Here is a 14,126-nt window from a genome sequence, read left to right as displayed (position 1 = left end):
GAGAATGTGGCGGCACGTTAATATTACACCCCTGTGATGTCCCTTGAGAGAAGTGGTGATCAGCGGAAGTCAGTGGAGAAAATTCCATTGTTCTGTAGTCTATGCTGCCACGTCAATGCTCCCTGCCTTCATCAACCAGCGTGGTGAAGTAGGGTCAAAACACTGCCGTGACCCACGCAGCACAGGGAGGGTCTCGTCCAGCAGCGGATCAGTAAACAAGAGCCGCGCGTGTACACGACGCTCATCACGTGGTCTGGCATGAACCCGTTGCTAAGTATCCCAGCTGCCCGTATGAAACCGGCTATGGCGTGACAGACAGCGGTACCCTCCCGTACGCGCCGCCGGCACGATGCCGCACGGTGGTGTGGGAGCGTTCACCGGATTGGCCGAGCGCCGGGACACTGAGCCCCGCGGCGTTCGATCTCCCTGCCGAGTTGACAGCGCGGACGTTCACGTGGACAGGAGCGTTCGCCGGCACGGCCAGTGTCGCGCCGCGGTACTGCGCCTCCAGCCTCGTCTCCCGGTTCCCCGGGTGCAGCGACACGAGCCAGTGCAGCACGCGGCCGCGCGCCTGCTTCTCCGGTAAATCCTGCCGCCGGGCACGCAACGTCCGGCGGTGGGGTTATGACGACGTGGCACGGAGGTCTCCGTCGCGGAATAACTTTTCGAATCGTTATTTTTATGATTTTGGACACGGGGAAAGAAGCGGTGGCTCACCTTCCACAAGACGGTGAGGTCCCGCCACCCCCGGGCGTCGGCCTCGCCGAGTTCCCTCCACATGTCCGGCACCCCTAGCGGGACTGGGGACGCGGAGACGCATGGGAGGCACGCGCGGTCATGGGGAGGCACGTGGCAAGCGGTCAGACAAAACGCCCCTGGGAAAGGTGGCACGGTTCCCTGTTGTGCAGCGACTCGAGCTCGCCGTCTTCGGCAGCCCTCACTCACCTGCGTGGTGACGTAAGGGCTGGGTGCAAGTTCACGTCCGAACTACGACCCCCGGGACAAGTTTCACCCACGGCGTGAGCTCAAGCGCACCGTTAATCATGGCCTGTCGCAGCCTTGTGGCTAACTGCATAAACCACTCAGGTAATCAACTTTATTGCCCTGGTCGGTTTGTGGGATTTGCGGTCACACGGCACACAGTGTGTGACACTGGTGGCTTCTGCAAGCAAAGGAGCACATGCTTTTATCTCCCTACGTCTATGTCATATTTCTCTCTGAAGACACGTCTCCTAAATCTCTCTTGCGAATGCATTTCACGCCCCTCTATTCATAATGTTTGCGACCCGTGTATCTTGGCACGTTACGGTTCTATTAGGGGACACGTAACGACTTGCCGTGCTCGTTCCCAGATCACGACACCAGTCAAAGGAGTAGAACGGTGATGCTCGTGTGGCTAAACAAAACAAAAACTTACTGACCAAGGGGAAATCCCACATCTCGTGTATCACCACAGTTGCTGGAGTGAGATGAAGAGAGAAGGCCCCATGCTCGCACATCGGGGGTCCTGAGCAAAACATTTTTGGCGCCCCCTCCCCCTTTCAAATGATGAACTCCTCGTGAGTTGACACACGGGATATAGACACGGTGTATCGAGGCGAGACAGAGAGAGAGAGAGAGCTGTACTGCCATTGTCCGTCTGATGAGCACCCCATCAACAGGACGGGGCTGGTACCAGCTCGTGCGGTGATATCGGCGTGCACCTGCGTCGGGTGTCTGTCCGACCCGCTGCTGGCTCCAGGGGCTCCAATATTCTCCTTCAGGTATGATGCGGCAGCGCAGCTGGGCCCAGTAGAGGGAGCCGGGCGCCAGGTCGTACAGAGTGTAGTGCGATGCGTTGTCCATCACGTCGTTCACCTGCCAACGACAGGCACGCTCCCGTCACGGCGCCAACGACAACCGCCCCAGCTCCCCCCGAGGGGCTCCACGCTGGCGCGGCAGTACTCCGTGCCCCTCGCTCAGCCCCGTCCGACCACCCGCGTTTCTCTCTGCGGCGAGCAATTTACGGCGCGAGTCCGCCGGGGTCGTCGGTACCGTGGTCCAGTGGCTGGTCCCTTGGTGTCGGTAGCGCAGTTGGCACTTGGTGTTGATGTAGAAGGGGTTTGTCCACTGCACCACGAGCTGCGTGGGCTCGTCCCGCTCCGAAGTCAGTCCCACGTCACTCGGTGGAGGCAGGAGGACTGCGGGCGCACACACACAGGCACACACAGGCACACATACACAGGCACACACACACACAGGCACACACACACACAGGCACACACAGGCACACACACACACAGGCACACACACACAGGCACACACAGGCGCACACACACACACACAGGCACACACACACACAGTCACAAAAGACAAAGATCCCCCATATAGCCTTAACAGACTGTAGGGGCAAGTGCTGTTAGCGAGCACCTATGAAGGCCGGAACGGTACACGAGGGGGTGGGTGGGCAGCACCACGCACGACCGACTTTGTCTACCTAGCGGCAATGTTTAAACACCGCACCAGGTACTCATTTAGAGGCTGAGTCGACCTAGGGGAGGCCCGGGACCGGTTCAGATAATCGTCACTGGCACACACACACAGGCACACACACACAGGCACACACACAGGCACACACACACAGGCACACACACACACAGGCACACACAGGCACACACACACAGGCACACACACAGGCACACACACACAGGAACACGTGGGCACTTCACGCGGGCTCTCGCTCCCACCGACGACCGCGCTGCTCATGTTAACGGCCGAGCTGGGCAAGGTGGCAATATTGGGCAACCATTATGGTTATAAGAACGTCGTGAAGTGTACTTGCTATAGCACCCTCCTATACGCCGGACATTCCCTGAACGCTTTACATCGCATCTCAACTCAACACATGAGAAAGGGCACCCCCAGTGGCAGCTGCCCCTTTGCGGCACAAGGTGACTTGACACCTGCTCTGAAAATGGCCACTGGTTTGCCAATAGGGGGCGATGATTGCTATGTGCGTTCTCAAATTGAGTAAATTTCAGGTAAGTTTTTTAATCTGGCAAACCTTCATTATGAACGCGTGTTGGTTTCAAACGATTCCAAAAAAAGGATTCCTCATGAAGCCGGAACATGCTGGTGGGGGTAGCTGCCACGGTGTGATGGTTTACAGGCCGGACCTGCAATCCACACATCGCAGGTTTGATTCCATTGAGGTTCCTAACTAAGCAGAAATACAATTTGGGTTTGTCACGCGACAAGCTGCGTAACTCACCTATGTCACAGTTGTGCACAGTAATCAAAGTAATAGATCATTAAATATATTTTGATTGTTATAAGAATGATGAGCTGTTCATGTTCATCAGGATCAGTTTTTTTGCTCTGATATTTGGCAAACGCATATTTTTATGCGAATCAGAAGGCCCCTTGAGCTACTTGGGGGGGGGGTCCTACAACATTTCTTTGTTTTTCGCATGTCCAGCGCAATACCACCCCCCCCCCCCCCCGTGTGGTGGAAGGAAACCCATGCAGCACACTCGAGCTGGTACGACACTTCACCCGTGTCCGTGGGGCGACGCGGGAGGGGGAGAGAGGGGCTCGTACTCTGATTCTGGGGCTCGAAGCGCAGGTGCTGGGATTCAGCAGTGCCGTTGGCCGTCACCCACATCTCGTACATGTAGTTCAGCCCCAGGTTGAGGTGGAATTTTCTGAGCTTGCAGACCACGCAGCCGTCCTTCTCGTCGCAGGCCATCCGCAGGAGCCTGTACTCGCAGCACGCCCCGTGCGGGAGGTCAAGGGTCAACGGTCAACGGGAAACGCACGCGGTTCGCTCGCACGTGACATTGCGCAGAAGCACGAGATGTGACAGCAAAGAGAGGTGAGAGTAAAACCTCAGAGGTGACTATGTGAGCGATTCGCATAATGTTGCGTTCACGTTAGATATGTGACCAGGCTCTAAGTAGGTGCAATATGTCATTCATACTTCGCTTTTTGTTGTGAATTGTATTTTCCCACTTCTTTGTGAATGCGTGTCTTTTACTGAGATTTCTGCACTGCACGTGCTCTGTTCGCGCCTCTGCTCTTCTTTACTAAATTTAGTTTTGTCTCAATCGGTTCTCATCCGTGTCCTGTGAGCCAACGGGGATCGGTCAGTCCAATATATTAACATGTCCACCATGGGCAGTGTCCACCAAGGGCATCGTCCACCATGGGCATCGTCCACCATGGGCAGATTTTTCCAGGCGATGTTGCTCTGTGTTATCGAAACCGAGTCGTTTTCCAGCATTGGGAAGTTTGGCCGATACCGGTCATATTTCATGTTTTATTTTCGCTATGAGACGCGAACTCCAACGACACAGGTGTGAGTCGCAAAGGAGACGGAGCAGCGCCCGTTGTTGGGAGCATGCTGGAGCATCACGAGAGCAGCGCTTGCTGCAGTGGAGGGACGTGGTCCGTGAGCGTTCGCCTGGCTATGTGGTTGGTACTCGCCCACTGGGGGCCTGGACCAGGGTGGGCCACCTGCAACATGGGGCCGGCCAGCCTGGGTGGCTCACGGGATCTAATTGTTGTTAGCGGAGTGCGAGGAGGCTTTCAGCTTGTGTAAAGCCACGGAAACGCCTGATTATTTCGACGCAATCAGCTGCATCCAATCTAGCTGGAGGGTGATTGAGTAATAACAATGAATGAGTAATAACAATGATTGAGTAATAACAATGATTGAGTAGTAACATGCCCACCTGATTGGTGGTGGGAGGGCATGCATTACCAGGGTAATTTTCACAGCTCCTGTTGCGATATCAAGGGGCTCGAGAAGTCTCCGCTCGGGGAGACGAAAGCACGAAGTCACGGCTGCATCCTGCTAGACCGAGACTGATGGTACTCGGTGTGGTGATGTTCCTGTTGTGAGCCTCTGGGTTATAAGTAAAAGTTGCATGGCGAGCCCTGTTTTAGGGTGAGCCTTACAGCACTAGAAAAAGCCCTTTTATGCGAAGCTATGAGAAGAAATTTATTTTTGTGGGCCAACCCCTTTTAACATTGATACAACTTATCGCTGACATGAAGGACAAGAGGTGAGCAAGAAATACAGTGATATGGCAAGGAGATGAAAGATTCGGAAAAGGCAGGATGCGAAGGATAACTGTACAGGATTATTATTGTGTGTAATGCTTACTACAGGGGTCGACAACCAAACTAACAGTGGCGGAGCACTCCTTAAACACCCCTGGCTTGGTAGATCTTGAACTGGTAATTGATGCACCCAACATCATTTTGCTCTCGCATCTGGGGGTCCCTTGATCCGTTAGGTTCATCCTAGGCCCTTTGCTCGTGTAGCCGGTGCGAGCTCGACTGTGATGACTTGCGCGCATGATTGTGCACTCTGATAATTATAGTTACGGCTAGCCAGTTGTGGCTTTAATGTGTTATTGTTGTTACAAGACAAAGCGATGGTGATTTGTAATTGGAACCCGGGCACCCACGTGCACAGCAGAGTCGGGGGCACGCACCCAATTTAGATTTGGGCTGACTCCTTACTGACCAGCTGCATTGTTACATTAGCTCCAATAATATATAGCTGTTAAATTGATATTAACTGTGCTAATCGACTGACAGGAACTTTGTAATGTTAATCGTTTGAGTTGGTGGTAATGAAGATATGCACGATTGACGATATTAAAGTTGATTTAAATATATAAAATATCGATTTAAAGCTTTCGTGACTGCAAGGATTCATCTTCTTTTGGTTATTTCGGTAAAGTCACGTAGAATGAGAATAAAATAATAAAATAAAATAGCCTTAAAATATTGTCTTATTTTCTTTTCTTATTTTATTCTCATTCTACGTGACTTTATCGAAAGAACCAAAAGAAGATATATAAAATACTTATAATAATTGGGTCTAGAATATGAACACTGGCGCTCAATCCTATTAACAGAGGAATCGTAGCGGTGTCGTGACGTGGAGGGTGTTTGTGATCACTATCGCAGGAAGAACACTTTGAAATGAAGTGTTGTCGTTTCACAAACCCGTGGTGCTCGGCTCTTGTGGAGTCTCCCACTTCTCCGGTGGACAGAACACACCGCAGAGTACCTACCCATCCTTTATTTGTATTGTTATTGTTGTTGTCTATACATTTTAGCCGACATGTGCCCCTCGCGAGGACTGATGACTAGAGGAGAGGGGACAGGGCGGACCGACAAAACGAGCCGGCCTAGTGCCGTGTTGGCACCACCGCACGGCGGCCGCGCGCCACTCACTCGTCGTCTTGCACGTAGTAGAGGCGGTTGGCGTCCCAGCTCGGGTCCACGTCGAGCGGAGGCAACGTCGTGTCGTTGCTCGGAGATCCGTGGTACCTGAACGTGGCCAGGGTCGGGAACGGGGCGCGGATCAACAGCGGCAGCGCGCTGCCAGGCGAGGCCGTGATGGCGACGTGCAGGCTACGATGGGATCGAGCGGTTATTTTGAGGTATCGAGTGGTCCGTTTATAGATGGGCACCCCCCCCTCCATGCAAAGAATAGCGAGATATTGTCACCAAACTCAATAAACGTATTACGTTGTATTAACTCTCAACTCTTTAAGATATTGTGCAGCAATTGCTTGTCGAATGAATGCAGGCACTTTATTCCCATGTTAAACCATCTCTTGTTTCAAGAGGTAACGACGAGAAGCAATATAACAAAATGTTAAAATATTATGATTTCCGGCAATGTGCTATTTGAATATATGCAACACGGCCGCCACCTGTTCAGAGGCCCCCAGTATTGTCTTTACATTTCACGTCTCCCGATGCGTGGATCCCTCCCATGTTGAGGACTCTCTACCAGAATGACCGACCAGTCTCCTCCATTATTCAACAACCATCACACTCTAGGCCACAACACTCATACACTCACCACACTCCCACTCTAGGCCACAACAACCACTCACCCACTCACCATGCTCCAGGCCACAACATTTGTCTGCGTCGTCCCTCACCCTGCTCCACTTTTGAATTCCCTCCCAACGTCATGATCTCTCTATTAAAATAGGTTTAACCCTTTCTTGCAATAAAACAGGTGTCGATGACATGATTCCTTGCAAAAGATTTCTGTTTGGTGTTTGAGCATCTGATCACCCGTGTTATTGCCAAAAAGAGTAAAAGCTGTTCTCATACTTTGACACTGGAAAGAAAGGTCCCCTGTCATCATCATCATCTTATAATGACCTTGCTCAATCCAAGAAACATGTTACACTATGCTCCACAACTGGTGTATGCGTTAAGTATGCAGCCAACCGTACTAATCAGAGGTACGATGTCAAAGGGGATGCGGGGGTCCTTGGATTTTTAAAGTAACTTTTTAAATATATATATAAATGAGAGAAATCAAGTTTGATTGGTCACTGCGGGGGCTTGGCACTTACGCCCTCCAGTTCAGCTTGTAGGTGGTGGGTGCGGACGAGTCGAGCCGCGCGAGCCAATGGCACATGAAGTCCTCGCTCACGCTGAAGAGCACGCACATCAAGGGGCCCGGAGAGCCAGCCGCCTGCAAGCACGGAGTCGAGGCTGCCACGGGGATTGGGGGGAGGGGACATTCGGTTCTCGATGAGGCTCCCTAGCACGTGGAGCGAAACGTCGACGGACACCGTGCCGAACGATACTCGATACAAAAACGGAGTCGGGGTGTCCACACATTGGTGTGGGTGACGCGCGAGGTGGTGCGGCTTGATGCGAGTGGGGTTTGTGGGTGCTCGCTGTAGACACTTGCCCCAACAGTCTGTTAAGGCTATAAGGGGGATCTTTGCCTTTTGTGTGTCGCAATGTGTGTGTGTTGGTGTTGTTGGTGGTGTGTGGGGCATACACGCGTGGTCATGTGACCCTGTGAACGGCATGTGCGGTGCCAGAGAGGACCACACAGCCCTGGGGTCGAATGAGTGCAGCTTCACATCGGCTCCACGCATCGCGCGCTTTTGCAAATTATTATCGTGATCCTTGCAGGATGGCGCGTGTCCAGTAACAAACTTTGTCAGGGCGTAAACAATAACTCTGCGTGTGTTGATTTTTTTTTGCTGTGCTTTTAAAACGCCTCCAAATTTCGTGGGCAAACAAACTTATTAAAATCTTGATTTGAAGCTTATCAAACTTATTAAACAAGAGCGCGTTTCTCACAAAAGCCAACGCGTACGCAGGAGCCTACGTTCGCAAGAGAACGCGCGGTTTCATCTTATTCTTGTCAACGCTTGGACAACAGGAGGGCTACGTTACCGGCAGAGGTCGGTGCAGAAAACATACGTTGTTGTACTGTACGTCTATGTTCTCACGTCTGTTCCCCGCCTTAACCAACTCGTACTGAAGCGTGGCGAGATAACCGCCATGTCCTGCACGGCATGGCGAGGCGCTAATCCGGCAACAGCGCAGTGGTGACGTTCTGTACGCGTTCGTGCTCGTCCAGCGAAGATGGCCCACGCAACACAGAGCCACCGTTGCGGATCTCACCGTAGATGCTGTCCAGGACACTCTTCGGAGTCTGACCTGGAGGGTGTGGGGGGCAGGGGAGGGGGGGTGATGAGGTGGGGGGTGAGTAGGAAGAGTTGCGGGGTTAATGCTCTCCGAGTGCATTACTGCGACGCTGCGCCTGCCGGCTCGTGCTGACTCTTCCTGTCTCCCTAACGATCGCTTCATCTTAATGGGCTGAACTCTCCAGGGGGAGGCGAATATTGATTGTTTTTTTTGTCTTTTGGGAGTTGTTGAAATTACCCAAGCTTTGCGGGTATTTCGAATTAAGGGCAACTGCCATTAACATGAAATGGTTCAACTGCGGCGGCGTGCCGTGAAAATGCTTTGCGGATGCATACCACCACTGCATACCACCACTACCGTGCAGTAGCATCTCAAGTGCAATCGTAAGTCTCAGTCTGCAGTCTTCCCCTCCACCCTAAGCTTTCTCTCCGCGCAATTCTCATTTACGATCAACTTCCTGTCTCTCTCATTTGAACTCATCCCATTATCTCCCAGATTGTGGAGGAGTAAACCAAGAGACGTTTTGAGCGGGGAAGGGCTGCAGATCACGACGATGATTGGGAAGTCCATCGGGAAAACCCACGCGGTGAAGATGAAACTCGCCTCGCGCTCCCCGGTGCTTGCCCGTGTGTTTCGTGCAGCAATGCTGGCTGGATTCTCAAAATGCAACACTCATCTCTATCCTAGGTTGCCACAATGTCTGGTACGTGTAATTTTACTATGATCAATCTGAAAATAATCTGCCCGTGCCGACTGAAGTGAAAGGTAATATATTATTTACCACTGATTTATTTTTGTGTAATATTCTTGATTTCCCGCGTGATGTAATTGTTTCTGTGCCGATTTCAATTTGCCGTTTTATATTATTTGTCTTTGCTTTTCCCATATTAATGACGCAGGCCAATTAAAAATGAGACTCTTTTCGATCTCTTAAGTTCTCGCCTGGCTGAACAAAATAGACAAGCCAAATGTGCCGTGAGTGCAGTGTGCGTGGTTCTCAAGGATGCGAGGTCAAATCCCTGTCGGGGTCGACTCGGTCCTTCATCCTTCGCGGGTCAATAAAAGAAGCGCCACCTTGTGGTGCAGTCAACAAATGGTTGAATTTCCACGACTGCTATCAGGGTTGTAGACAGAAGATGAACACTGCCAGCTTGCTTACATGAGCAGGGAGCCACTTTGCATTTTTTTATATTAAATGTACTCTACACAATAAGGACGAACGTGTGCGCTCCGCGCTTGCTGGGCTACAGGGAAGGCGTTGCATCAAATCCCACAGTTGGGAAGTACAAAGTCTCCTCCACCTGGATCAAGTTCACACCAATCCAAAGCCCCTCTCTGTCAACTGAAGCCATTTTCAGCGAGTGTGCGACACCAACGCTCGCTATAACAGCGCTCGCCCCAACAGTCTGCTAAGGCTACACGGTGGGTGAGGGGGGGTGTGTCTTTGTCTTTGTGCGAGGGTGACGAAACGCCACGTGACGTGCGTGACGCGACGCCGAGGGCACGTGCAGTCCCTCGCGGGACCCGCAGTGACCTCGACGCGACAGCGAAATCAAAACCGTGAATGAGGCTCTCGGCTCCCAGAGCCTGAGCGGTGCAACTTCATGGCTTCACAAGAAACTCCAAGTTCCTCTGATCCCGTAGATAACAGGATTCGTGGGCAAGAAGGCAACGCAGAGGACTTAAAATCGTTTATTTGGTCAGAAATAGCGGCTGTGCTATCAGCGTCACGGATCTCTCGCAGTGCAGCCTTGCGTGTTGGAGAACAGCCCACGGAATGCGCTTCTGAGGCCGTCTGGAACGATCTTCCTTCCGATATTAGCAAGCTACTGGAGCTATGCACTTTACAATTTAGATTATAAAATTCATTCTTTAAAGCCGCTTGTGTTTAGTTGTCCGTCCCTCGCACCTCCGATTAGCACGGTTGACCGTGTACGGTGCGAAACAATTTCAACACACAAGACAAAACTACCTCTGATATTGCTTCAAGTAACCCCTAAACCAACATCGGATAGGGCAATGCTCTTTCACATGTGCTGCTACACAGAGTAATGTTTGCGGCCTGGCAAACCATGGAGAATGCAGCCTGGGAATATTTATCCAATTCATTTATTATTCTAAGTTTGTGTGCCATTAACAGCTTTTATTTATTGAAATTTCTCACTGAGTCTCAATACTCGTTTTAAGGAGGGTCCTGCACAGATGTTTGGCAAGTTCATTTTCAAGGTGTGGTTTCGTTTCATGTGGTAGTACAACATGTTTTGCTTTGATATGTTTAAATACAAATTGCCTTTGGGTTATTACGCTTGTAAAGAACGGCATACTCTTTCAAATGATGTCACAGGGTCTTGTAATTTAGCAATTCCACAAAGGTGTCACTGGGTGGCTGTAGGCATTGACCCATGTTCTGCACGCACTATAACAGCGGGTGAATGTGCCACGGATTGCACAGACGGATAGGATGCTCAGACCCCTATGTAGGATACATACCTACTGTATACATAGATACACACCAAGCCAGCACTTAAACAGAACACAATATCATCATATTAAGGACTGCCGTTTCAATCAATTCATTCTATTTAAATAGTTTTACGCGGCACCTCTTAAACGTGAAAACGTATCGCGTGGCGCTGCAATAAATTGCAAGGCTGATCGTGAATAACGTGGAATTTTACAGGTCGTCATCATCGGTGTGTGGGAGTTGGAAATCATTGGACATGCGCAGAGGAATTGGGGTGGAGCGATTTGTGTAGTCTCGACCTTGCAAGCTGAAGTGGATCATGCGGATGGTCCGATGATAGAAAAGTGTGAGATGATGGAGCGTTTCATTTAAGCAAACAAAAGTGACCCTGCGTGCAGAAGGTTTATTTACGACACAATTATATATGAGCTGCCCCAGAGATAGAGAGAGAGATGCCACACATGGAAAGCAATTCCTGGCATTAAGAGCCTGGGGACAAGTGAATTCAAAGCCTCAATACTTTAGCTCTCTGTATGTCTAAGGCGAGCACAAACACTATAGATGACTCTATACGAATAAAACTTTAGGCAGAGTCATCCGCCGTTATATGATAACTCAATGCACGAGTCGTGAACTAGGCACCGAATTCGATACACGTCAGATTAAACTCGCGTTTACGGAATATTTAATCTTTAAATAATTTGTTTAGAGGGGAGAATGGAAGGAATAAATGTTCGGTGTGTCGGTCGTCCAAGCAACATGCCATGCTGCTCCCCCATGGTTCGCGCTTTTCCTCCTATCCTGGTTTTCCCACGACCCTCACCCTGACATGCCCCAAGCTCGGCTCGTGTGGCTTCCACCACCTTACTGAACCACCACGCTGAACCACCACCACCACCTTACTGAACCACCACCACCACCACCTTACTGAACCACCACCTTACTGAACCACCACCACCTCGCTGAACCACCACCACCTTACTGAACCACCACCACCTTCTTACTGAACCACCACCACCACCTTACTGAACCACCACCACCACCACCTTCTTACTGAACCACCACCACCACCACCACCTTACTGAACCACCTCTCTGAACCACCACCACCACCACCTCGCTGAACCACCACCACCTTACTGAGCCACCACCTTACTGAACCACCACCACCACCTTACTGAACAACCACCACCTTACTGAACCACCACCACCACCACCTTGCTGAACCACCTCTCTGAACCTCCACCACCACTTCGCTGAACCACCACCTTACTGAACCACCACCACCTCGCTGAACCACCACCACCACCTTACTGAACCACCACCACCTTACTGAACCACCACCTTCTTACTGAACCACCACCACCTTCTTACTGAACCACCACCACCTTCTTACTGAACCACCACCACCACCTTACTGAACCACCACCACCTTCTTACTGAACCACCTCGCTGAACCACCACCACAACCTCTCTGAACCACCACCACCACCTTACTGAACCACCACCACCACAACCTCTCTGAACCTCCACCACCACTTCACTGAACCACCACCACCTTACTGAACCACCTCTCTGAACCACCACCACCACTTCACTGAACCACCACCTTACTGAACCACCTCTCTGAACCACCACCACTTCACTGAACCACCACCACCTTACTGAACCACCTCTCTGAACCACCACCACTTCACTGAACCACCACCACCACCACCACCTTGCTGATCCACCTCTCTGAACCACCACCACAACCTCTCTGAACCTCCACCACCACTTCACTGAACCACCACCTGACACAGCGATCACCAGTTTCTGGTCAGTGCCGTACAGTATTTTTTATTTCACGACCGAGTATTATTTTAGAACAAGAGTATCGATTTTCCATTGAATATGGGCTTTTAAAAGGTTTCCTGCATTCTTAAATGTGAATGTATATCGTTTTGGGGCCGTATTATATAGTTGTTGTTGTCTCCGTAGGAACGAATCTCCAATTGTACACGTCATGGACATTGACTGGGGAAAGCTCGGCTTCGATGTACGGAATTTCACTTCACCGATTTTTCAGGAGCCTCGCACTTTCGCATATGGAGGAATGCCTTCTTGTAAACCTGTGCTGCTAATAGGGTCGTACCCAAAAGCAAACTGGGCACATTGATCAACAGGTTGCCCCAAAACCAGAGCGAAGAGAACCCTTCCCCTAAACATGCAAACGCATTTTTGCTCTGACGGCTTCATCCAGGAGTGGATTGCCCACCTCTAATGATGATTATTACAATGACGACGCCCTATAAATGTACAACAGTAAAAGGGGGGAACACTTTAATGAAACCTATAGCAGAGCCGTAGGCGACGCGCCCCATTGGCTACGGGTGAGATCAGCTGCTGCCCCACGTGACCCGTGCCCGGGGGAACCGTCGGTGGCAGGGATCGTGCTCTGTGGAATGGAATTAAGATTGGGAAGAAAATGTCAAAAGAGTTCTGCAACTCATTTGTCAAACACTGCGCGCGTTGCTGCTCCTTCTCGGCTAAGGTTGTGCCCAGTGGGGGTCTCGTTCAGTGGAAGTCGTGTTTAGTGGGGGTCTCGCTCGGTGGGGGTCGTGTTCAGTGGGGGTCTCTTTCGGTGGGGGTCTCGCTCGGTGGGGGTCTCGTTCGGTGGGGGTCTCGCTCGGTGGGGGTCTCGCTCGGTGGGGGTCTCGTTCGGTGGGGGTCTCGCTCGGTGGGGGTCTCGCTCGGTGGGGGTCTCGCTCGGTGGGGGTCGCGTTCGGTGGAGGTCGTGTTCGGTGGAGGTCGTGTTCGGTGGAGGTCGTGTTTTGTGCAGTCGCGACATTGCCGTGACCTTTTCTAAGGGGGAGTCAAACATTAACAGGATTCTTGGAAACATCAATACGATTAATCTGTGCGATTATATTATATATCACAGTATTTTCATTTCACAATTCAGTTGGATAAGACTCTGCATTTCTGCATAAAAAAATAATCTCATGGTAAGTATGTTTGATCCTGGATAAAACGTGGATTTGCTTCCACGATGCATAATGTTTGTTTTAGGCCGCAGGAATCACGTGGTGTGCAATGTTGTAGCTGTGTCTCCCCCCCTTGGGCTGCCTCAGTTGTCCATGGAGCTGTCACTGTCATGCAGGTGGGAGGTCACCACGTGGCATTTTGACGGACTGCTGTTGTGCCCCTTG

The 14,126-nt window shown here is 51.1% G+C and overlaps 1 protein-coding gene and 1 long non-coding RNA gene across 5 annotated transcripts in view; one reads left to right on the top strand and one right to left on the bottom strand.

The window, feature by feature from the left end:
- Positions 1-14,126, bottom strand: part of LOC116948802 (interleukin-6 receptor subunit beta-like) — a 103,443-nt gene that overhangs the window by 26,634 nt on the left and 62,683 nt on the right. For all 4 annotated transcript variants that reach the window (XM_032965906.2, XM_032965907.2, XM_032965905.2 and 1 more), the window contains 8 exons: positions 8,449-8,484; positions 7,377-7,518; positions 6,232-6,327; positions 3,580-3,737; positions 2,035-2,180; positions 1,704-1,857; positions 718-800; positions 379-589 (listed from right to left, as the gene is read on the bottom strand). In XM_032965906.2, coding sequence (XP_032821797.2) covers positions 379-589; positions 718-800; positions 1,704-1,857; positions 2,035-2,180; positions 3,580-3,737; positions 6,232-6,327; positions 7,377-7,518; positions 8,449-8,484 — 1,026 coding nt within the window. The remainder of the gene's footprint in view (positions 1-378; positions 590-717; positions 801-1,703; positions 1,858-2,034; positions 2,181-3,579; positions 3,738-6,231; positions 6,328-7,376; positions 7,519-8,448; positions 8,485-14,126) is intronic.
- Positions 4,747-7,057, top strand: LOC142929801 (uncharacterized). The gene is made up of 2 exons (XR_012945951.1): positions 4,747-5,045; positions 6,114-7,057. It is a non-coding gene; the product is annotated as an uncharacterized LOC142929801 (long non-coding RNA).

The sequence above is a fragment of the Petromyzon marinus genome, chromosome 35 (assembly GCF_048934315.1).
Source record: "Petromyzon marinus isolate PM22_M1 ecotype Great Lakes invasive population chromosome 35, UKy_Petmar_22M1.pri1.0, whole genome shotgun sequence".
In the NCBI taxonomy this organism is placed as follows: Eukaryota; Metazoa; Chordata; class Hyperoartia; order Petromyzontiformes; family Petromyzontidae; genus Petromyzon; species Petromyzon marinus.
This window is presented reverse-complemented; position numbering and strand designations above follow the sequence as displayed.